The 22,578-nt window shown below is 64.7% G+C and overlaps 1 protein-coding gene across 1 annotated transcript in view; it reads left to right on the top strand.

The window, feature by feature from the left end:
* The window catches only part of LOC135325353 (solute carrier family 12 member 6-like), a 37,363-nt gene that overhangs the window by 1,399 nt on the left and 13,386 nt on the right, over positions 1 to 22,578 (top strand). The window contains exons 2-14 of the mRNA XM_064503321.1: positions 1,725 to 2,090; positions 2,197 to 2,286; positions 3,120 to 3,266; positions 4,498 to 4,570; positions 5,194 to 5,324; positions 6,597 to 6,826; positions 9,796 to 9,971; positions 11,549 to 11,656; positions 13,013 to 13,249; positions 14,172 to 14,229; positions 17,483 to 17,657; positions 19,371 to 19,489; positions 22,410 to 22,508. Coding sequence (XP_064359391.1) covers positions 1,782 to 2,090; positions 2,197 to 2,286; positions 3,120 to 3,266; positions 4,498 to 4,570; positions 5,194 to 5,324; positions 6,597 to 6,826; positions 9,796 to 9,971; positions 11,549 to 11,656; positions 13,013 to 13,249; positions 14,172 to 14,229; positions 17,483 to 17,657; positions 19,371 to 19,489; positions 22,410 to 22,508 — 1,952 coding nt within the window. The 5' untranslated portion in view covers positions 1,725 to 1,781. The remainder of the gene's footprint in view (positions 1 to 1,724; positions 2,091 to 2,196; positions 2,287 to 3,119; positions 3,267 to 4,497; positions 4,571 to 5,193; positions 5,325 to 6,596; positions 6,827 to 9,795; positions 9,972 to 11,548; positions 11,657 to 13,012; positions 13,250 to 14,171; positions 14,230 to 17,482; positions 17,658 to 19,370; positions 19,490 to 22,409; positions 22,509 to 22,578) is intronic.

Here is a 22,578-nt window from a genome sequence, read left to right as displayed (position 1 = left end):
AATTGGGTCTTTGGGGCCCCAAAATGGGGTTTCGGGGTCCTGAATTGGGGCTTTGGGGCCCCAAAATGGGGGTTTGGGGTCCTGAATTGCCGCTTTGGGGCCCCAAAATGGGGGTTTGGGGTCCTGAATTGCCGCTTTGGAGCCCCAAAATGGGGGTTTGGGGTCCTGAATTGCTGCTTTGGAGTCCCAAAATGGGGGTTTGAGGTCCTGAATTGCCGCTTTGGGGCCCCAAAATGGGGGTTCGGGGTCCTGAATTGGGGCTTTGGGGCCCCAAAATGGGGGTTCGGGGTCCTGAATTGGGGCTTTGGGGCCCCAAAATGGGGTTTCGGGGTCCTGAATTGGGTCTTTGGGGCCCCAAAATGGGGGTTTGGGGTCCTGAATTGGGGCTTTGGGGCCCCAAAATGGGGGTTCGGGGTCCTGAATTGGGGCTTTGGGGCCCCAAAATGGGGGTTCGGGGTCCTGAATTGCCGCTTTGGGGCCCCAAAATGGGGGTTCGGGGTCCTGAATTGGGAGTTTGAGCCCCAAAATGGGGTTTGAGCCTCCAAAATGGGGCTTTGGGGGCCCAAAATTGGGGTTTTGGGGCCCAAAATTGGGGCTTTGGGGCCCCACAATGGGGGTTGGGGCCCCCAAATAGCATTTTGGGCCCAAAATTGGGCGGTTTGGGAGCTCCAGGTGGGCGCTTGGGACCCCAAAAGGGGGATTTTGGCCCCAAAATGGGGGCTTGGGACTTCTGAGGGGGAGATTGGGGCCTTAAAATGGGGGATTGTACCCAAAAATGGTGATTTGGCTCCAAAAAATGGGGGTTTGGCCCCAAAATGGGTGTTTAGGGCTCCAAAATGGGGGTTCATGGTCCTGAAATGTGGCATTTTCCACCCAAAATAGGGCCAGCCTTTGCTAGGCTCCCAAAATGGGGGTTTGGGGCCCCAAAATGGGCTGTTTTCCACCCAAAATGTGGTTGAGTTTTGTAGGCTCCAAAAATGGGGGTTCACGGCCCCAAAATGTGGCGTTTTCCACCCAAAACGGCGCCAGAGCTTTCTAGGCCCCCAAAATGGCGGCTCAGGGCCCCAAAATGGCGGCTCGGGGGCCCCAAAATGGAGGCCGGGACCCCAGAACGGAGTCAGCCGCCATCTTGGCGCGACGGCCATCTTGGCACGGCCCCGCCCTGGCACGACTCCATCTTGGCGCGACCGCCATCTTGGCGTGACTCCGTGTCGGCGTGGCGGCCATCTTGGCGTGGCGGCCATCTTGGCATGGCCCCGCCCTGGCGCGACCGCCATCTTGGCACGACCGCCATCTTGGCACGACTCCATCTTGGCACGACTGCCATTTGGTGTGACTGCGTGTCGGTGTGGCGGCCATCTTGGCACGGCGGCCATCTTGGCGCGGCGGCCATGTTGGCACGACTCCGTCTTGGCGCAACCGCCACCTTGGCGTGACTCCGTGTCGGCGCTGCGGCCATCTTGGCGCGACCGCCATCTTGGCGCGACTCCATCTTGGCGTGACTCCGTGTTGGCGCGACCGCCATCTTGGCGCGGCGGCCATCTTGGCGCGACCGCCATCTTGGCGCGACTCCATCTTGGCGCGACCGCCATCTTGGCGCGACTCCGTCTTGGCGTGACTCCATCTTGGCGCAGCGGCCATCTTGGCGCGGCGGCCATCTTGGCGCGACCCCGCCTTGGCGCGACCGCCCCGTTCCCCCGCTAACGCCTCCCTCCGCCCCGCAGGAGCCTTCGCCGCCCTCCTCCTCCTCCTCCTCCTCCCGCTCCGCGGCGGCGGCCATCATGGCGGCGGTGCGCTTCGTGGTGACGCCGGCCAAGATGGCGCCGGCCTCGGCCTCGTCCAGCCCCGAGCCCAGCTCGCGCTCCAGCTCCCGCCCGGCCGGCAGCTCCCGCGACAGCGGCCCCGACAGCACCCGCAGCGACGACGCCTCCGAGGGCCCCGGTGGGTGGGCCGGACGCCTGGGCCCCTGGCGCCAACCCCCCCGCCGCGGCCGCCGCTCACCGCCGCTCCCCGCAGATCCGCCCCGGCCCGGCGCCGCCGACCCCGACAGCGACACGGCGTCGTGCGACCGCAACTTGGCGCTTTTCGAGGTAACGGCGCGCTTGGCGTGGCCTTGGCGTGACCCGTGCCGTTGGCGTGGCCTTGGCGTGACCGCGGCGCTTGGCGTGACCTTGGCGTGTCGTTGCGGCGCCGCAGGAGGAGCTGGCGACGCGGCCCAAGGTGTCGGCGCTGCTGCGGCGCGTCGCTGCCTACAGCACCCTGCCGCCGCCCGACGCCGAGGCGCAGGTGAGCGCGAGGGGCCCAGGCGTCCGGGAGAGGGGCCCAGGCGTCCGGGGAAAGGGCCCAGGCATCCCAAGAGGGGGCCCAGGTGTCTGGGAGAGGGGCCCAGGCGTCCGGCGAAGGGCCCAGGCGTCCGGGAAAAGGAGCACAGACGTCCGGGGAGGGATCCAGGTCTCTAGAGAGAGGGCCCAGGCGTCCGGGGAAGGGCCCAGGCGTCCGGGGAAGGGCCCAGGCGTCCGGGGAGGGGCCCAGGCGTCCGGGAAAGGAGCCCAGGTGTCCGGGAAAGGGTCCCATGTGCTTGGGAGGGGCCCAGGCGTCCGGGAGAGGGGCCCAGGCGTCCGGGAAAAGGGGCCCAGGCGTCCGGGAAAGGGCCCAGGCGTCCGGGAAAAGGAGCCCAGGCGTCCGGGGAGGGGCCGAGGCGTCCGGGGAAGGGCCCAGGCGTCCGGGAAAAGGAGCCCAGGCGTCCGGGGAGGGGCCCAGGCGTCCGGGAAACGGGGCCCAGGCATCCGGGAAAGGGAGCAGGCGTCCGGGAAAAGGAGCCCAGGCGTCCGGGGAGGGATCCAGGTCTCTAGAGAGGGGGCCCAGGCGTCCGGGGTGGGGCCCAGGCGTCCGGGAAAGGGTTCCATGTGCTTGGGAGGGGCCCAGGCGTCCGGGAAAAGGGGCCCAGGCGTCCGGGAAAAGGGGCCCAGGCGTCCGGGAAAAGGGGCCCAGGCGTCCGGGAAAAGGGCCCAGGCGTCCGGGGAAAGGGCCCAGGCGTCCAGGAAAAGGGCCCAGGCGTCCAGGGAAGGGGCCCAGGCGTCCGGGCGGGCGCTGACAGGCCTCCCCCCCGTCCCGCGCAGGCGGGGGGCCGGGGGGCGGGGCGGGGGGTGCTGCTGCCCTGCCTGCAGGACGTCTTCGGCCTCCTCCTCTTCCTCCGCCTGGGCTGGGTCGTGGGCGCCGCCGGGCTGCTGCCGGCCCTGGGCGCCGGGCTGCTCTGCTGCGCCGCCGTGAGCCCGCGTCACGCGTGTGCCACGCGTGTGCCCCGCGTGTGCGGGGCGTGTGGGGCCGCGGGGGTCACGCGTGGGGCCGGGGGTCGCGCGGGAGGGGCCGTGTGGGGCTGGGGGGTCGCGTGTGGGTGGCGTGTGGGTCGCATGTGCGTCGCGTGTGGGGCTGGGGGTCGCGTGTGCGGCGTGATGTGGGGCTGGGAGTCACGTGTGGGTCACGTGTGCGTTGCGGTGGGGCTGGGGGTCACGTGGGAGGCATGATGTGGGCCGGGGGACGCGTGTAGAGCACATGTGGGTCGCATGTGGGGCATGATCTGGGGCTGGGGGTCACGTGTGTGGGGCCTTGTGGGGCTGGGGGTCGCGTGTAGATGGCGTGTGGGTCACATGTGCGTCGTGGTGGGGCTGGGGGTCACGTGTGGGGCGTGATGTGGGGCTGGCGGTCACGTGTGTGGGGCCGTGTGGGGCTGGGGGTCACATGTAGATGGCGTGTGGGTCACATGTGCGTTGCGGTGGGGCTGGGGGTCACGTGTGGGGCGTGATGTGGGGCTGGCGGTCACGTGTGAGGGGCCATGTGGGGCTGGGGGTCACGTGTGTGGGGCCGTGTGGGGCTGGGGGTCGCGTGTAGATGGCGTGTGGGTCACATGTGCATCGCGGTGGGGCTGGGGGTCACGTGTGGGGCGTGATGTGGGGCTGGCAGTCGCGTGTGTGGGGCCATGTGGGGCTGGGGGTCGCGTGTAGATGGCGTGTGGGTCACATGTGCGTCGCGGTGGGGCTGGGGGTCACGTGTGGGGCGTGATGTGGGGCTGGCAGTCGCGTGTGTGGGGCCGTGTGGGGCTGGCGGTCACGTGTAGATGGCGTGTGGGTCACATGTGCATCGCGGTGGGGCTGGGGGTCATGTGTGGGGCGTGATGTGGGGCTGGGGGTCACGTGTGGGTGACACGTGGGCTCGGCGGTGGCATGTGGGTCACGTGTGGGTCACGTATGGGTCATATGTGGGTCATACATGGGCTGAACATCACATGTGGGTCGCATGTGGGTCACACGGGCTGGGGGTCGCATGTGGGTTGCGTGTTGGTTACGTGTGGGTCACACATGGGTCACGTGTGGGCTGAGGGTTGCGTGTGGGTGGCGTGTGGGGCCAGCGGGTCGCGTGTGGGTCACGTGTGGGTCGCATGTGGGGCCGGGGGGACCCAGGCGTCCGGGTGTTCCCCCCCCCCCCCCCCCCCCCCCGCAGACGCTGCTCACGGCCGTGTCGCTCAGTGCCATCGTCAGCAACGGCGGCAGCGGCGAGGAGCCCCCGCAGCCCGGTGAGGGCCCAGGCGTCCGGGAGGGGCCCAGGCGTCCGGGAGAGGGGCCCAGGCGTCCGGGAGGGGCCCAGGTGTCCAGGAGAGGGGCCCAGGCGTCCGGGAAAAGAGTCCAGGCGTCCGGGAAGGGGCCCAGGCGTCCAGGAAGGGGCCCAGGTGTCCAGGAGAGGGGCCCAGGTGTCTGGGACAGGGCCCAGGCATCCGGGAAAAGGGCCCAGGTGTCCGGGGAGGGGCCCAGGCATCCGGCAAAGGGGCCCAGGTGTCCGGGCAGGGTCCCAGGCGTCCGGGAAAGGGTCCCAGCTGTCCGGGAGAGGGGCCCAGGCATCTGGGAGAGGGGCCCAGGCGTCCAGGGAAGGGGCCCAGGCATCCAGGCAAAGGGCCCAGGTGTCCGGGGAAGGGGCCCAGGAGTCCGGGAAGGGGCCCAGGAGTCCGGGAAAGGGCCCAGGCGTCCGGGAGAGGGGCCCATGCGTCCGGGAGAGGGGCCCAGGCATCCGGGAGGGGCCCAGGCGTCCGGGAGAGGGGCCCAGGCATCCGGGAAAGGGGCCCAGGCGTCCGGGAAAGGGCCCAGGCGTCCGGGAAAGGGGCCCAGGCGTCCGGGCATGACGGTGTCCCCCCCCCGCGCACAGAAGGGGACGCGGTGGCCCTGCTGGGGCGGGCGCTGGGCCCCGAGGTGGGCGGTGCCGCCGGGCTCTGCTGGTTCCTGGGCGTCGCCTTCGCCGCCGCCATGGCCGCCCTGGGCGCCGCCGAGACCCTGCTGGTGAGCGACGCCCCCGCCCCGACACGCGTGTGCGCCCGTGTCCCGCCACACGCCTCCCTGGTGGCCTCCCGTGGCCTCCCGTGTCCACCCCGTGTGGCCCTGGGGACGTCCCGTGTCCACCCGTGTCACCCTGTGTGGCCTTGGGGACGTCCCGTGTCCATCTATGGTCATCCATGCCCACACGTGTGGCCTTGGGGACGTCCCGTGTCCATCTACGGTCATCCGTGTCCTCACGTGTGGCCTTGGGGACGTCCCGTGTCCATGTATGGTCATCTGTGTCCACCCGTGTGGCCTTGGGGACGTCCCGTGTCCATCTACGGTCATCCTTGTCCTCACGTGTGGCCTTGGGGACGTCCCGTGTCCATCTATGGTCATCCGTGTGGCCTTGGGGGCATCACATGTCCTTCTATGTCCACCCGTGTCCATCCGTGTGGCCTTGGGGACGTCCCGTGTCCACCTGCGTCACCCCGCATGGCCTTGGGGACGTCCCGTGTCCACCCGTGTCCACCCGTGTGGCCTTGGGGATGTCCCATGTCCACCCATGTCCATCCACGTTCCCCTGTGTGGCCTTGGGGACGTCCCATGTCCCTCTATGTCCACCCGTGTCCACCCGTGTCCACCCGTGTGGCCTTGGGGACGTCCCATGTCCACCCATGTCCATCCACGTTCCCCTGTGTGGCCTTGGGGACGTCCCATGTCCCTCTATGTCCACCCGTGTCCATCCGTGTGGCCTTGGGGACATCCCGCGTCCACCTGCGTCACCCCGCATGGCCTTGGGGACGTCCCGTGTCCATCTATGGTCATCCGTGTCCACACGTGTGGCCTTGGGGACGCCCCGTGTCCATCTATGGTCATCCGTGTCCACATGTGTGGCCTTGGGGACGTCCCGTGTCCACCTGTGTCAATCCGCATGGCCTTGGGGACGTCCCGTGTCCGTCCACGTCCACCCGTGTCGCCCCGTGTAGTCTTGGGGACGTCACATGTCCCTCTATGTCCACCCGTGTCCATCTATGTGGCCTTGGGGACATCCCGTGTCCACCTGTGTCACCCCACATGGCCTTGGGGACGTCCCGTGTCCATCCATGTCCACCCGTGTCACCCCGTGTCCACCTGTGTCACCCCGCATGGCCTTGGGGACGTCCCGTGTCCGTCCACGTCCACCCGTGTCACCCCGCGTGGCCCCGCGTGGCCTTGGGGACGTCCCGCGTGGCCCCGGGGACGTCCCGCCTCCCTCCGGGCCACCGTCCCGCGCCCGACGACGCCTCCCTCCAGGTGTACGTGGCGCCGCAGGCGGCCGCCTTCGCGGGACCGGGGGCCCCGGCGCGCCTCAACAACGGGCGCCTCTACGGCTCGGCCTTCCTCGCCCTCCTCGCCCTCGGCACCGGCCTGGCGCCCCGGCCCGCCCGCCGCCTGGCGCCCCTCGGCCTCGCCGCCCTCCTCCTCGGCCTCCTCGGCCTCCTCGCCGGCGCCCTCCGCTCCGCCGCCGCCCCCCCGGCCTTCCGGTGAGCCCCCCCGCGCCGCGACACGCGAGAACACGCCGCAACACGCCAACGCACGCGAGCGTTTTCCTGCTCTTGGCGGGTTTTTGCTGCTTTGGTGGGTTGTGGGGGGCTTGGAGATGCATTGGGGGGGCAAAATATGGTGGAACACGCAATAACACGCAACAACATGCCAACGCACGCGAGCGTTTTCCTGCTCTTGGCGGGTTTTTGCTGCCTCGGTGGGTTGTGGGGGGCTTGGAGATGCATTGGGGGGGCAAAATGTGGTGGAACACGCCACGACACGCAACAACATGCCAACGCACGTGAGCGTTTTCCTGCTCTTGGCGTGTTTTTGGGGCTCAGGTGGGTTGTGGGGGGCTTGGAGATGCACTGGGGGGGCAAAATATGGCGGAACACGCAATAACACACAACAACATGCCAACGCACGCGAGCGTTTTCCTGCTCTTGGCGGGTTTTTGCTGCTTCGGTGGGTTGTGGGGGGCTTGGAGATGCACTGGGGGGCAAAATGTGGCGGAACACGCAATAACACGCAACAACATGCCAACACACGCAAGGGTTTTCTGGCTCTTGGCGTGTTTTTGGTGCTTATGTGGGTTGTGGGGGGCTTGGACATGTGTTGGAGGGCCAGAATAGGGTGGAACACGCCACGACACGCCACAACACGCCAACGCAGGCGAGCGTTTTCCTGCTCTTGGCGTGTTTTTGCTGCTTCGGTGGGTTGTGGGGGGCTTGGAGATGCATTGGGGGGGCAAAATATGGTGGAACATGCAATAACACGCAAGCACACGCCAACACACGCGAGCGTTTTCCTGCTCTTGGCGTGTTTTTGCTGCTTCGGTGGGTTGTGGGGGGCTTGGAGATGCATTGGGGGGGCAAAATATGGTGGAACATGCAATAACACGCAAGCACACGCCAACACACGCGAGCGTTTTCCTGCTCTTGGCGGGTTTTTGCTGCTTCGGTGGGTTGTGGGGGGCTTGGAGATGCACTGGGGGGGCAAAATATGGCGGAACACGCAATAACATGCAAGCACACGCCAACACACGCGAGTGTTTTCCTGCTCTTGGCGTGTTTTTGGTGCTTATATGGGTTGTGGGGGGCTTGGAGATGCACTGGGGGGGCAAAATATGGTGGAACACGCAATAACACGCAACATGCCAACACACGCAAGGGTTTTTGCTCTCTTGGCGTGTTTTTGGTGCTTATATGGGTGTGCGTGGGCTTGGAGACATGTTGGGGGACCAAACTATGCTGAACATGCAATAACACGCAACAACATGCCAATACATGCAAGGGTTTTCCCTCTCTTGGCGTGTTTTTGGTGGTTATGTTGGTGGTGGTGGGCTTGGAGACATGTTAGGGGACCAGAATACGGTGGAACACGTGATAACATGCAATGACACGCCAACGCACGTGAGGGTTTTCCTGCTTTTGGCGTGTTTTTGCTGTTTGTCTGGGTGGTGGGGGGCTTGGAGACATGTTAGGGGACCAGAATACGGTGGAACACGTGATAACACACAACAATACGCCACCACACGCTAACACATGCCAACACACACAAGGGTTTTCTGGCTCTTGGCGTGTTTTTGGTGCTTACATGGGTTGTGGGGGGCTTGGAGACGTGTTGGAGGGCCAGAATATGGTGGAACACGCCACGACACGCAATAACATGCCAGCGCACGCAAGGGTTTTCTGGCTCTTGGCGGGTTTTTGCTGCTTTGGTGGGTTGTGGGGGGCTTGGAGATGCATTGGGGGGGCAAAATATGGCGGAACACGCAATAACATGCAAGCACACGGCAACACACCCAAGGGTTTTCCTGGTTTTAACATGTTTTTGCTGCTTATGTGGGTGTTGGTGGATGTAGAGACCAATCAGGACCCCAAAACAGGCCAAAAAACACCCGAAAACACCCAAAATCGCTGCCGAACACGCACTAACACGTTACAACATGCTCTAACACATGTGTTGGTCTTTTTTCTTTCCTTTTTAACGTGTTTTTTCTCGACAACCGGACGTTGGCGCCTGTAGAGACCAACCAGGGCCTAAAAACAGGCCAAAAAACACCCGAAACCACCCAAAATCGCAGGAAAACACGTGCTAACATGCTCCAACATGCTCTAACATGCGTGTTGGTTTCTTCTCTTTCTTTCTTAGCGTGTTTTTTGTCAACAGTCGGACGCTGGCGGCGGTGGAGACCGACCGGGGCCCCAAAACAGGCCAAAAACACCCGAAACCACCCAAAATCGCAGGAAAACACGTGCTAACATGCTCCAACATGCTCTAACATGCGTGTTGGTTTCTTCTCTTTCTTTCTTAGCGTGTTTTTTGTCAACAGTCGGACGCTGGCGGCGGTGGAGACCGACCGGGGGCCTAAAAATAGGCCGAAAAACACCCGAAACCACCCAAAATCGCAGGAAAACACGTGCTAACATGCTCCAACATGCTCTAACATGCGTGTTGGTTTCTTCTCTTTCTTTCTTAGCGTGTTTTTTGTCAACAGTCGGACGCTGGCGGCGGTGGAGACCGACCGGGGGCCTAAAAATAGGCCAAAAAACACCCGAAACCACCCAAAATCACAGGAAAACACGCGCTAACATGCTCCAACATGCTCTAACATGCATGTTGGTTTCTTTTGTTTCTTTCTTAGCGTGTTTTTTGCCAACAGTCGGACGCTGGCGGCGGTGGAGACCGACCGGGGCCTAAAAACAGGCCGAAAAACACCCGAAACCACCCAAAATCGCAGGAAAACACGTGCTAACATGCTCCAACATGCTCTAACATGCGTGTTGGTTTCTTCTCTTTCTTTCTTAGCGTGTTTTTTGTCAACAGTCGGACGCTGGCGGCGGTGGAGACCAACCGGGGCCCCAAAACAGGCCAAAAAACACCCGAAACCACCCAAAATCGCAGGAAAACACGCGCTAACATGCTCCAACACGCTCTAACACGCGTGTCGTTTCCCCCCCCTTAGCGTGTGTCTCCTGAGCAACCGGACGGTGGCGGCGCTGGAGGCCTGCGGCCGGCCCGAGGGGGCCCCGGCGCGCCCCCAAGACCCGCCGTGCCGGGGCCCCCGCTGCGGCCCCCCCGCCGACGGCAACGGCAGCGTCCTGCCCGCGGTGCCCGGCCTGGCCAGCGGCGTGCTCGCCGGTGAGCACACGCGTGTGCGCGGGGGGGGGCGGCGCCGCCTCGCTTGGGGCGGGCCAAGATGGCCGCCGGGGCGGGCTGCGCGCGCGGGGTGGCGTGGGTCAAGATGGCCGCCGTGGTGGGCGGTTCCATGGCGGGCTGGACACGCCTTGACGTATGTCAAGATGGCCGCCACGGCGAGGTGTCTACCCGCCTTGACATATGTCAAGATGGCCGCCATGGCGAGCTGTCTATCTGCCTTGACGTATGTCAAGATGGCCGCCATGGCGAGGTGTCTACTTGCCTTGACATGTGTCAAGATGGCTGCCGTGGTGAGGTGTCTACCCGCCTTGACATACGTCAAGATGGCCACCGTGGTGAGGTGTTTACCCGCCTTGACATATGTCAAGATGGCCGCCACGGCAAGGTATCTACTTGCCTTGACATATGTCAAGATGGCCGCCATGGCGAGCTGTCTATCTGCCTTGACGCATGTCAAGATGGCCGCCACGGCAAGGTGTCTACCCGCCTTGACGTATGTCAAGATGGCCGCCATGGCGAGGTGTCTGCCTGCCTTGACGTATGTCAAGATGGCCGCCGTTGTGGGTGGCTCCATGGCATGGGTAACATGCCTTGACGTATGTCAAGATGGCCGCCACAGTGAGGTGTCTACCTGCCTTGACGTATGCCAAGATGGCTGCCACGGCAAGCTGTCTATCTGCCTTGACATATGTCAAGATGGCTGCCATGGCGAGGTGTCTACTTGCCTTGACATGTGTCAAGATGGCCGCTGTGGCGAGGTGTTTACCTGCTTTGACATACGTCAAGATGGCTGCCACGGTGAGGTGTCTACCCGCCTTGACGTATGTCAAGATGGCTGCCATGGCGAGGTGTCTACCTGCCTTGACGTATGTCAAGATGGCCGCCACAGCGAGGTGTCTATCTGCCTTGACATGTGTCAAGATGGCCGCCACGGCGAGGTGTCTACCTGCCTTGACGTATGTCAAGATGGCCGCCACGGCCAGGTGTCTGCCTGCCTTGACATATGTCAAGATGGCCGCCGTTGTGGGTGACTCCATGGCATGGGTAACACGCCTTGACATATGTCAAGATGGCAGCCACAGTGAGGTGTTTACCTGCTTTGACGTATGTCAAGATGGCCGCCATGGCGAGCTGTCTATCTGCCTTGACGCATGTCAAGATGGCCGCCATGACGAGATGTCTACCTGCCTTGACATACGCCAAGATGGCCGCCGTGGTGAGGTGTCTACCTGCCTTGACATATGTCAAGATGGCCGCCGTTGCGGGTGGTTCCATGGCATGGGTAACACGCCTTGACATATGTCAAGATGGCCGCCACGACGAGGTGTTTATCCACCTTGACATATGTCAACATGGCCGCCAAGGCGGTTGGCATTGGCATGACAAGATGGCCGCCAGGTGGGGCTGGGGGATTGGCGTGACAAGATGGCTGCCAGGGCAGTTGGCGTTGGCGTGACAAGATGGCCGCCGGGGGTTGGCGTGACAAGATGGCCGCCGGGGGGGTTGGCGTGACAAGATGGCCGCCGGGGGGGGTTGGCGTGACAAGATGGCCGCCGCAGGGAACCTGTGGCCCCGCCCCGGGGCGCCGGGCGAGCGGCTGGAGAAGGCGGCGGCGCCCGGAGGCTCCTTCGGCCTCGTCCTCGGCCTCGTCTTCCCCCTGGCGCCCGGTGAGTCCTGCCCCCCGCCGGGAGGGAGAGGGCCCAGGCGTCCGGGAGAGGGGCCCAGGCGTCCGGGGGGAGAGGGGCCCAGGCGTCCGGGATGAGGGGCCCAGGCGTCCGGGAGGGGCCCAGGCGTCCGGGAAAGGGGCCCAGGCGTCCAGGGAAGGGCCCAGGCGTCCGGGAAAAGGGGCCCAGGCGTCCGGGGAGGGGCCCAGGCGTCCGGGGGGAGAGGGGCCCAGGCGTCTGGGAAAGGGCCCAGGCGTCCGGGGGGAGAGGGGCCCAGGCGTCCAGGAAAGGGCCCAGGCGTCCGGGAAAGGGCCCAGGTGTCCGGGGAAGGGGCCCAGGTGTCTGGGGAGGGGCCCAGGCGTCCGGGGAAGGGGCCCAGGCGTCCAGGAAAAGGGGCCCAGGCGTCCGGGAAAGGGGCCCAGGCATCCGGGAAAGGGGCCCAGGCGTCCAGGAAAAGGGGCCCAGGCGTCCGGGGAAGGGGCCCAGGCGTCCGGGAAAGGGGCCCAGGCGTCCGGGAGAGGGGCCCAGGCGTCCGGGACAAGAGGGGCCCAGGCGTCCGGGAAAAGGGCCCAGGCGTCCGGGAAAAGGGGCCCAGGCGTCCGGGAGAGGGCCCAGGCGTCCGGGAAAAGGGCCCAGGCGTCCGGGAAAAGGGCCCAGGCGTCCGGGAGAGGGGCCCAGGCGTCCGGGGAGGGGGGCAGGAATCCGGGAAAGGGGCCCAGGCGTCCGGGAAAGGGGCCCAGGCGTCCGGGATGAGGGGCCCAGGTGTCCGGGACGAGGGGCCCAGGCATCTCGGAGAGGGGCCCAGGCGTCCAGGGAGGGGCCCAGGCGTCCGGGAGGGGCCCAGGCGTCTGGGAAAGGGCCCAGGTGTCCGGGGGAGGGGCCCAGGCGTCCGGGATGAGGGGCCCAGGCGTCCGGGGGGAGAGGGGCCCAGGCGTCCGGGAAAGGGGCCCAGGCGTCTGGGAAAGGGGCCCAGGTGTCCGGGGAGGGGCCCAGGCGTCTGGGAGAGGGGCCCAGGCGTCCGGGAAAAGGGGCCCAGGCGTCCGGGAAAGGGGCCCAGGTGTCCGGGGAGGGGCCCAGGCGTCCGGGAAAGGGCCCAGGCGTCCGGGGAAGGGGCCCAGGTGTCCGGGAGGGGCCCAGGCGTCCGGGAGAGAGGGGCCCACGTGTCGGGGAAAGGGCCCAGGCGTCCGGGTTGGGGGGGGCCCAGGCGTCCGGGAAAGGAGCCCACGTCTCCGGGAGAGGGGCCCAGGCGTCCGGGAAACGGGGCCCAGGCGTCCGGGAAACGGGGCCCAGGCATGCGGGAAGGGGCCCAGGCGTCCGGGTTGGGGGCTCCCAGGCTGAGGGGCCCCGGCGTCCGGGCAGGGCTGCTGGCAGCCGCCGCCCCGGGGCCCCTGGCCGACCCCCCCCGCTCCGTCCCGGCCGGGACCTTCGGCGCCGCCGCCGTCGCCTTCCTCATCTGCATCCGCCCCAAAAGCGGCCGCTTTCGCCCCAAAACGGGGCCCGACGACCCCCAAAAAACGGTGTTTTGGGCCCAAAAATGCCCCGACCCGCCAAAAAAGGGGGATTTGCACCCAAAAAAGGCGGGAGGGACCCAAAAATAGGAGAACGGCGCCCAAAAAAGGGGGCGTTTCGGGTGGGTTTGGGGCGTTTTGGGGGGATTTGGGGAGTCTCGTTTTGGGGCGGTTTAGTGGGATTTGGGGATTCTCATTTTGGGGCGGTTTAGTGGGATTTGGGGAGTCTCGTTTTGGGGCGGTTTAGGGGGTTTCGGGGTCCCGTTTTTGGGGCGGTTTCTGGGGGTTTTGGTTGTGCCAGGTGGGGTCTCGTTTTGGGGCTATTTCAGGGGATTTTGGGGTTCCTGGTTTGGGGGTTTGGGGGGGTTTTGAGGGTTCATTTTGGGGTGTTTCAGGGGGATTTGGGGATTCTCATTTTGGGGCGGTTTAGGGGGATTTGGGGTCCCATTTTGGGGCGGTTTGAGGGGTTTTGGGGTCCCGTTTTGGGGCAGTTTCTGGGGGTTTTGGGGTTCCTGGTTTGGGAGAGTTTTGGGACTCCGTTTTGGGGCGTTTTGGGGACATTTAGGGATTCCCGCTTTGGGGCAGTTTGAGGGGTTTTGGGGTCCCATTTTGGGGCAGTTTCTGGGGGTTTTGGTTATCCCAGCTCGGGGTCTCATTTTGGGGCTAATTCAGAGGGTTTTGGGGGTCCCATTTTGGGGCGATGTGGGGGGTTTGGGGTGCCTGTTTTGGGGCTATTTGGCTCGTTTTGGGGAGTCCTATTTTGGGTCGACTTGGGGGGATTTCAGGTCATTTCCAGCCCCCATTTTGGGGTTATTTCAGAGGGAATTGGGTGTCGGGGGGGGGGATGCCTATTTTGGGGCGGTTCGGGGGGTTTCGGGGCCCCGTTTTGGGGCCGTTTCCGGGCGTTTTGGGGCGTCGGGGGGGCGGCTCCCGTTTTGGGGCGGTTCGGGGCGTTTCGGGGCCCCGTTTTGGGGCCGTTTCCGGGCGTTTTGGGGTCCTTGACGGAGCAGACGGGGGCAGCGCCACCCTGCTGGGCGCCTGCGTGGACGGCGCCGTCCTGCGCGACAAGTGAGTGTCCCCAACGCGTCCCCAACGCGTCCCCGACGTGTCCCCGTGTCACCGTGACCCCAACGTGTCACCGTGTCCCCAACACACCCCCACGTGTCACCGTGTCCCCGAGGTGTCACCGCGTCCCGACACGTCCCCGACGTGTCCCCGACGTGTCCCCGTGTCCCCATGTCACCGTGTCCCCGAGGTGTCACCGTGTCCCCAACACAGCCCCTACATGTCACCGTGTCCCCGAGGTGTCACCGTGTCCCCAACACACCCCCACGTGTCACCGTGTCCCCGAGGTGTCACCGTGTCCCCGAGGTGTCACCGCGTCCCGACACGTCCCCGACGTGTCCCCGACGTGTCACCGTGTCCCCGACATGTCCCCGTGTCCCCGTGACCCCAACGTGTCACTGTGCCCCCAACACACCCCCACGTGTCACCGTGTCCCCGAGGTTTCACCGTGTCCCCAAGGTGTCACCGCGTCCTGACACGTCCCCGACGTGTCCCCAACGTGTCACCGTGTCCCCAACGTGTCCCCGTGTCACCGTGACCCCAACGTGTCACCGTGTCCCCAACACACCCCCACGTGTCACCGTGTCCCCGAGGTGTCACCGCGTCCCGACGTGTCCCCGACGTGTCACCGACGTGTCACCGTGTCCCCGACGTGTCCCCGTGTCCCCGTGACCCCGACGTGTCACCGTGTCCCCAACACACCCCCACGTGTCACCGTGTCCCCGAGGTGTCACCGTGTCCCCGAGGTGTCACCGCGTCCCGAGACGTCCCTGACGTGTCCCCGACGTGTCCCCGTGTCACCGTGACCCCAACGTGTCACCGTGTCCCCGAGGTGTCACCGCGTCCCGACACGTCCCCAATGTGTCCCCGACATGTCACCGTGACCCCAACGTGTCACCGTGACCCCAACGTGTCACCGTGTCCCCAACACACCCCCACGTGTCACCGTGTCCCCGAGGTGTCACCGCGTCCCGACGTGTCCCCGACGTGTCACCGTGTCCCCAACGTGTCCCCAACGTGTCCACGTGTCCCTGACGTGTCCCCGTGTCCCCGTGACCCCAACGTGTCACCGTGACCCCAACGTGTCACCGTGTCCCCAACACACCCCCACGTGTCACCGTGTCCCCGAGGTGTCACCGCGTCCCGACACGTCCCCGACGCGTCCCCGACGTGTCACCGTGTCACCGTGACCCCAATGTGTCACCGTGTCCCCAACACACCCCCACGTGTCACCGTGTCCCCGAGGTGTCACCATGTCCCCGAGGTGTCACCGCGTCCCGACGTGTCCCCGACGTGTCCCCGACGTGTCCCCGACGTGTCACCGTGTCCCCAATGTGTCCCCGTGTCACCGTGACCCCGTGTCACCGTGCCCCCAACACACCCCCACGTGTCACCGTGTCCCCAAGGTGTCACCGCGTCCCGAGATGTCCCCGACGTGTCCCCGACGTGTCCCCAATGTGTCCCCGACGTGTCCCCGTGTCACCGTGACCCCAACGTGTCACCGTGTCCCCAACACACCCCCACGTGTCACCGTGTCCCCGAGGTGTCACCGCGTCCCGACACGTCCCCGATGTGTCCCCGACGTGTCACCGTGACCCCAACGTGTCCCCGTGTCCCCAACACACCTCCTACGTGTCACCGTGTCCCCGAGGTGTCACCGTGTCCCCGAGGTGTCACCGCGTCCTGATACGTCCCCGACGTGTCCCCGACGTGTCACCATGACCCCATCGTGTCACCGTGTCCCCGAGGTGTCACCGCGTCCCAACACGTCCCCGACGTGTCCCCGACGTGTCACCATGTCCCCGGTGTCCCCCGATGTCCCCAGCAGGTCCCCATGTCCCCGTGTCGTGTCCCCGCGTCCCAACATCCCCACGCGTGTCCCCATGTCACCGTGTCCCCACCGGGTCCCCGATGTCCCCACCGTGTCCCCATGTCCCCACGTGTGTCCCCAGCTCCCCATGTGTCCCTACATGTCCCCAGCGTGTCCCCACGTGCCCCAATGTCCCCATGTCACCGGCGTGTCCCATGTCCCCATGTCCCCACCGGGTCCCTGATGTCCCCACCGCGTCCCCACACGTGTCCCCGGCTCCTTGATGTGTCCCTACATGTCCCCAACGTGTCTCTGTGTCGCCAGCATGTCCCCATGTGTCCCCGTGGCCCTGGCGTGTCCCATGTCCCCGTGTCCCAGCGTGTCCCATGTCCCAATGTCCCCACACGTGTCCCCACGTCCCTGGCGTGTCCCTGTGTCCCCAATGTGTCCCCATGTCCCCGTGTCCTTGGCGTGTCCCATGTCTCCATGTCCCTGGCGTGTCCCATGTCCCTGGCATGTCCCATGTCCCCACACGTGTCCCCACATGCCCCAGTGTCCCCATGTCCCAGCGTGTCCCATGTCCCACACGTGTCCCACATCCCCGTGTCCCTGGCGTGTCCCATGTCCCCACACGTGTCCCCTCATGTCCCCACGTCCCCGTGTCCCTGGCGTGTCCCATGTCCCCACGTGTCCCCACACGCCCCAGTGTCCCCATGTCCCAGCGTGTCCCATGTCCCAATGTCCCCACACGTGTCCCCACGTCCCTGGCGTGTCCCTGTGTCCCCAACGTGTCCCAATGTCCCTGTGTCCTTGGCATGTCCCATGTCCCCACGTCCCTGGCGTGTCCCATGTCCCCACACGTGTCCCCTCATGTCCCCACGTCCCCGTGTCCCAGCGTGTCCCATGTCCCAGTGTCCCCACACGCCCCAGTGTCCCCATGTCCCAGCGTGTCCCATGTCCCCACACGTGTCCCCACACGCCCCAGTGTCCCCATGTCCCAGCGTGTCCCAATGTCCCCACACGTGTCCCCACGTCCCTGGCGTGTCCCTGTGTCCCCAACGTGTCCCATGTCCCCATGTCCCTGGCGTGTCCCATGTCCTCATGTCCCTGGTGTGTCCCATGTCCCCACACGTGTCCCCTCATGTCCCCACGTCCCCGTGTCCCTGGCGTGTCCCATGTCCCCACACGTGTCCCCACATGCCCCAATGTCCCCATGTCCCCGTGTCCCTGGCGTGTCCCATGTCCCCACGTGTCCCCACACGCCCCAGTGTCCCCATGTCCCAGCGTGTCCCAATGTCCCCACACGTGTCCCCACGTCCCTGGCGTGTCCCGTGTCCCCACACGTGTCCCCACACGTGTCCCCAACGTGCCCCCACGTCCCCGCGCGTCGCCGCCTCCCCCCGTCCCCGCCCTCCCCACACGCGTGTCCCCGCCGTGTCCCCGCAGGTTCGGGGCGGCGCTGCGGGGGACGCCGCCGCTGGGGACCCTGACGTGGCCCTCGCCCGCCGTGGCCGTGGCCGCCGCCGCCATGGCCGCCCTGGCCGCCGCCCTCCGCTGCCTGGCCGCCGCCCCGGGGCTGCTGCGGGGGCTGGGCCGCCTCCGCGCCCTGCCGGGCCTCCACGTGAGCCGCGCGCGGGGGGCGGGGCGGGGCGGGGCGGGGGGGGACACGCCGCCGGGCCACCGTCCCCCGCCCCCGCCGGGGCCCGCCGCGGCGTTTCGGGGCGTTTCGGGGCGTTTCGGGGCCTTTTAGGCCACTTTGGCGCATGGCGATGGCGTCAGCGACTTCTCCCACCGCTTTCGCTCTTGGCGTGTTAGCGCGTGTTTTTGCGTGTTATCGTGTGTTACCACATTTTGGGGCATTTTGGGGGCATTTTGGGGCATTTTGGGGCACTATAGGGCCTTTCAGGCCACCTCGGTGCACGGCGATGGCGTCAGCGACTTCTCCCACTGCTTTCACTCTTAGCGTGTTATCGCATGTTATTGCGTGTTGGGGTCCTTGAGGGGTTTTTGGGGCTTTTTGGGGCACTTTTGGGCCTTTTAGGCCACTTTGGCGCATGGCGATGGCGTCAGCGACTTCTTCCACCGCTTTCGCTCTTGGCGTGTTAGCGCGTGTTTTTGCGTGTTATCGTGTGTTACCACATTTTGGGGCATTTTGGGGGCATTTTGGGGCATTTTGGGGCCTTTTAGGCCACCTCGGGGCATGTTGAAGGCGTCACCAGCTTCTCCCAGTACTTTCGCTCTTGGCGTGTTATCGCGTGTTATCACGTGTTATCGTGTGTTACCACATTTTGGGGCTTTTGGGGGCGTTTGGGGCCTTTTGGGGACATTTTAGGGCCTTTTGGGCCACCTTGCTGCATGGTGACGGTGTCAGTGGCTTCTCCCGCCACGTTCGCTCTTAGCGTGTTATCGCATGTTATTGCGTGTCGGGGTCCTTGAGGGGTTTTTGGGGGCTTTTTGGGGCACTTTGGGGCCTTTTAGGCCACTTTGGCGCATGGCGATGGCGTCAGCGACTTCTTCCACTGCTTTCGCTCTTGGCGTGTTAGCGCGTGTTTTTGCATGTTATCGTGTGTTACCACATTTTGGGGCATTTTGGGGGCATTTTGGGGCATTTTGGGGCACTATAGGGCCTTTTAGGCCATCTCGGTGCAAGGTGACGGTGTCACTGGTTTCTCCAGCCACTTTTGCTCTTAGCGTGTTATCGCATGTTATTGCGTGTCGGGGTCCTTGAGGGGTTTTTGGGGCTTTTTGGGGCACTTTGGGGCCTTTCAGGCCACCTCGGTGCATGGCGACGGCGTCACCGGCTTCTCCCGCCACTTTCGCTCTTAGCGTGTTATCGCATGTGATCACATGTTACTACATTTTGGGGAATTTTGCGGCTTTTGGGGGCATTTTGGGGCACTTTAGGGCCTTTTAGGCCATCTCGGTGCATGGTGACGGTGTCACTGGTTTCTCCGGCCACTTTTGGTCTTAGCGTGTTATCGCGTGTGATCACGTGTCGGGGTCTTTGAGGGCTTTTTCAGGCTTTTTGGGGCACTTTAGGGCCTTTTAGGCCACCTCGGTGCATGTTGAAGGCGTGCCCAGCTTCTGTGGCCACGTTCGCTCTTAGCGTGTTATCACGTGTTATCACATGTTGAGGCTTTTGGGGCATTTTGGGGCCTTTTGGGGCATTTTGGGCCCCCTCGGTGCACGAGGACCCTCCCACCACCCTCCCTCACCCCTCGTGCTCTTGCGTGTTGTCCCGTGTTGTCCCGTGCCATCGCGTCCCACCGCGTTTGGGGGCCGCCCCGCCGCCCCCCCCTTAGCGTGTCGCCGCGTGTCCCCCCCCCCCCCGCAGGTGCTGGTGCCCGGCGAGGACGGCAAGGAGCCCGTGTGGGCCCTGGTGCTGACGGCGGCCATCGCCGAGCTCGGCGTCCTCGTGGCCTCCCTCGACCTGGTGGCGCCCATCTTCTCCGTGTGCGTGGGGCGCACGCGTGTGGGGCGGGGGGCGGGGGGGGGGAACACGGGCGCGCGGGTCTACACGGGTCGACACGCTTCAAGGGGAGCCAGCGTGGGTCAACACGGGTCAACACAGGTCAACACGGGTCAACATAGGTCAACACAGGTCAGCACACGTCAGCGCAGGTCAACGCTAGTCAACATGGGCCGACACGGGTCGACACGGGTCAACATAGGCCAACACAGGTCAACGCAGGTCAGCATGGCCCAGAGCAGGTCAACACGTGTTGACATGGGACAACACGAGTCGACATAGGACAATACGAGTCAACACGGGTGAACACGGGTCAACACGGGTGAACACGGGCCAACACGGGTCAACACGAGTCAACACGGGCCAACACGGGTCAACGCGAGTCAACACGGGCCAACACGGGTTAGCATGGCCTAGCACAGGTCAACATGAGTTAACATGGTCCAACACGGGTCAACACGGCCCAACACAGGTCAACACGGCTCAACAAAGCCCAACATGGCCCGACATGGCCCGACATGGCTCAACACGCCCCAACATGGCTCTACACGCCCCAACATGGCCCAGCACGGCCCAACATGGGTCAGCATGGCCCGACATGGCTCAACACAGGTTAACAAGGCCCAACACGGCCCAACACGGCCCAACACGGGTCAACAAAGCCCAACATGGCCCGACATGGCTCAACATGGCACAACACAGGTCAACATGCCCCAACATGGCCCAGCACGGCCCAACACGACCCAACAAGGCCCAACACAGCCCAACACGGGTCAACAAGGCCCAACAAGGCCCAACACGACCCAACATGGGCCCAACACGACCCAACATGGGCCCAACACGACCCAACACGGCCCAACAAGGCCCAACACGGGTCAACAAGGCCCAACACAGCCCAACATGGCCCAACACGGCTCAACATGGCACAACACGGCCCAACATGGGTCAACATGGCCCAACATGGCTCAACATGGCCCAACACGGGTCAACACGGGTCAACAAAGCCCAACATGACCCAACATGGCCCGACATGACTCAACACGCCCCAACATGGCCCAGCACAGCCCAACACGGGTCAGCATGGCCCAACATGGGCCCAGCATGGGCCCAACATGACCCAACATGGGCCCAACATGACCTAACACGACCCAACGTGGCCCAACACGGGTCAACAAGGCCCAACACAGCCCAACATGGCCCAACATGGCTCAACATGGCCCAACACGGCTCAACATGGCACAACACGGCCCAACATGGGTCAACAGGGCACAACAAGGCTCAACACAACCCAACATGGCCCAACATGACCCAACATGGGCCTAACACGACCCAACACGACCCAACAGAGCCCAACATGGCCCAGCATGGCCCAACACGGGTCAACAAGGCCCAACACGGTCCAGCACGGCCCAACATGGGTCAACACAACCCATCAAGACCCAACAAGGCCCAACACAGTCCAACACGGGTCAGTGTGGCCCAACAGAGGCCAACATGGCCCAACATGACTCAACATGGCCCAACATGGGTCAACACGGCCCGACATGGCCCAGCATGGCCCAACATGTCCCATCATGACCCAACATGGCCCAACACGGTCCAGCATGGCCCAAAATGGCCCAACACAACCCAACACGTCCCAACACGGGTCAGGAAGACCCAACACGACCCAACATGGCCCAACACAGCCCAACAAGGCCCAACACGACCCAACACGACCCAACATGGGCCCAACATGACCCAGCACGGATGAGCAAGGCCCAACACGACCCAACATGGGCCCAACAGGACCGAACACCGCCCAACACGGCCCATCACGGGTCAGCAAGGCCCAACACGACCCAACACGGCCCAACACACGTCAACAAGGCCCAACACGACCCAACATGGGCCCAACACGGCTCAACAAGGCCCAACACGACCCAACATGGCCCGACATGACCCAACACGGCCCAGCATGGCCCAACACGGGTCAACAAGGCCCAACACAGCCCAACATGGCCCAACATGGCTCAACATGGCCCAACACGGCTCAACAAGGCTCAACACGACCCAACATGGGCCTAACACGACCCAACACGACCCAACACGACCCAACACGGCCCAACATGGCCCAACACGGGTCAACAAGGCCCAACACGGCCCAGCACGGTCCAGCACGGCCCAACATGGGTCAACACAGCCCAACAAGGCCCAACACAGCCCAACACGGGTCAGTGTGGCCCAACACAGCCCAACATGGCCCAACACGGGTGAGCAAGCCCAACACGACCCAACACACGTCAACAAGGCCCAACACGACCCAACACGACCCAACATGGGCCCAACACGGCCCAACACGGGTCAGCAAGACCCAACACGGTCCAACACACATCAACAAGGCCCAGCACGGGTCAACACGGCCCAACACAACCCAACACGGGCCCAACACAGCCGAACATGGCCCAACACGGGTCAACACGACCCAAGAAGCCCCAACATGACCCAACATGGCCCAACACGGCTCAACAAGGCCCAACACAACCCAACATGGGCCCAACACGACCCAACACGACCCAACATGACCCAACACGACCCAACACGGCCCAACACACGTCAACATGGCCCAACACGACCCAACATGGGCCCAACACGACCGAACACCGCCCAACACGGCCCAACACGGGTCAGCAAGGCCCAACACGACCCAACATGGCCCAACACACGTCAACACGGCCCAACACGGCCCAACACAACCCAACATGGGCCCAACACAGCCGAACACGGCCCAACACGGGTCAACACGACCCAAGAAGGCCCAACAAGGCCCAACACGGCTCAACAAGGCCCAACACGACCCAACACGGCCCGACACGACCCAACACGGCCCGACACGGCCCGACACGCTCCCGTCCGCCCCTGCAGGTTCCTGCTGACGTGTTACCTGGCCGTGAACCTGGCGTGCGCCCTGCAGAGCCTCCTGCGCGCCCCGGCCTGGCGGCCCCGCCTGCCCTACTACCACTGGTGAGCCGGACGCCTGGGCCCTTCGCCGGTGGGGTTGGGGTCCCGCCCGGACGCCTGGGCCCCTCGCCGG

This window comes from Dromaius novaehollandiae, chromosome 36 (genome assembly GCF_036370855.1).
Source record: "Dromaius novaehollandiae isolate bDroNov1 chromosome 36, bDroNov1.hap1, whole genome shotgun sequence".
In the NCBI taxonomy this organism is placed as follows: Eukaryota; Metazoa; Chordata; class Aves; order Casuariiformes; family Dromaiidae; genus Dromaius; species Dromaius novaehollandiae.
Note: the sequence above shows the minus strand (reverse complement) of the source record. Positions and strands in the feature narration are given on the sequence as shown.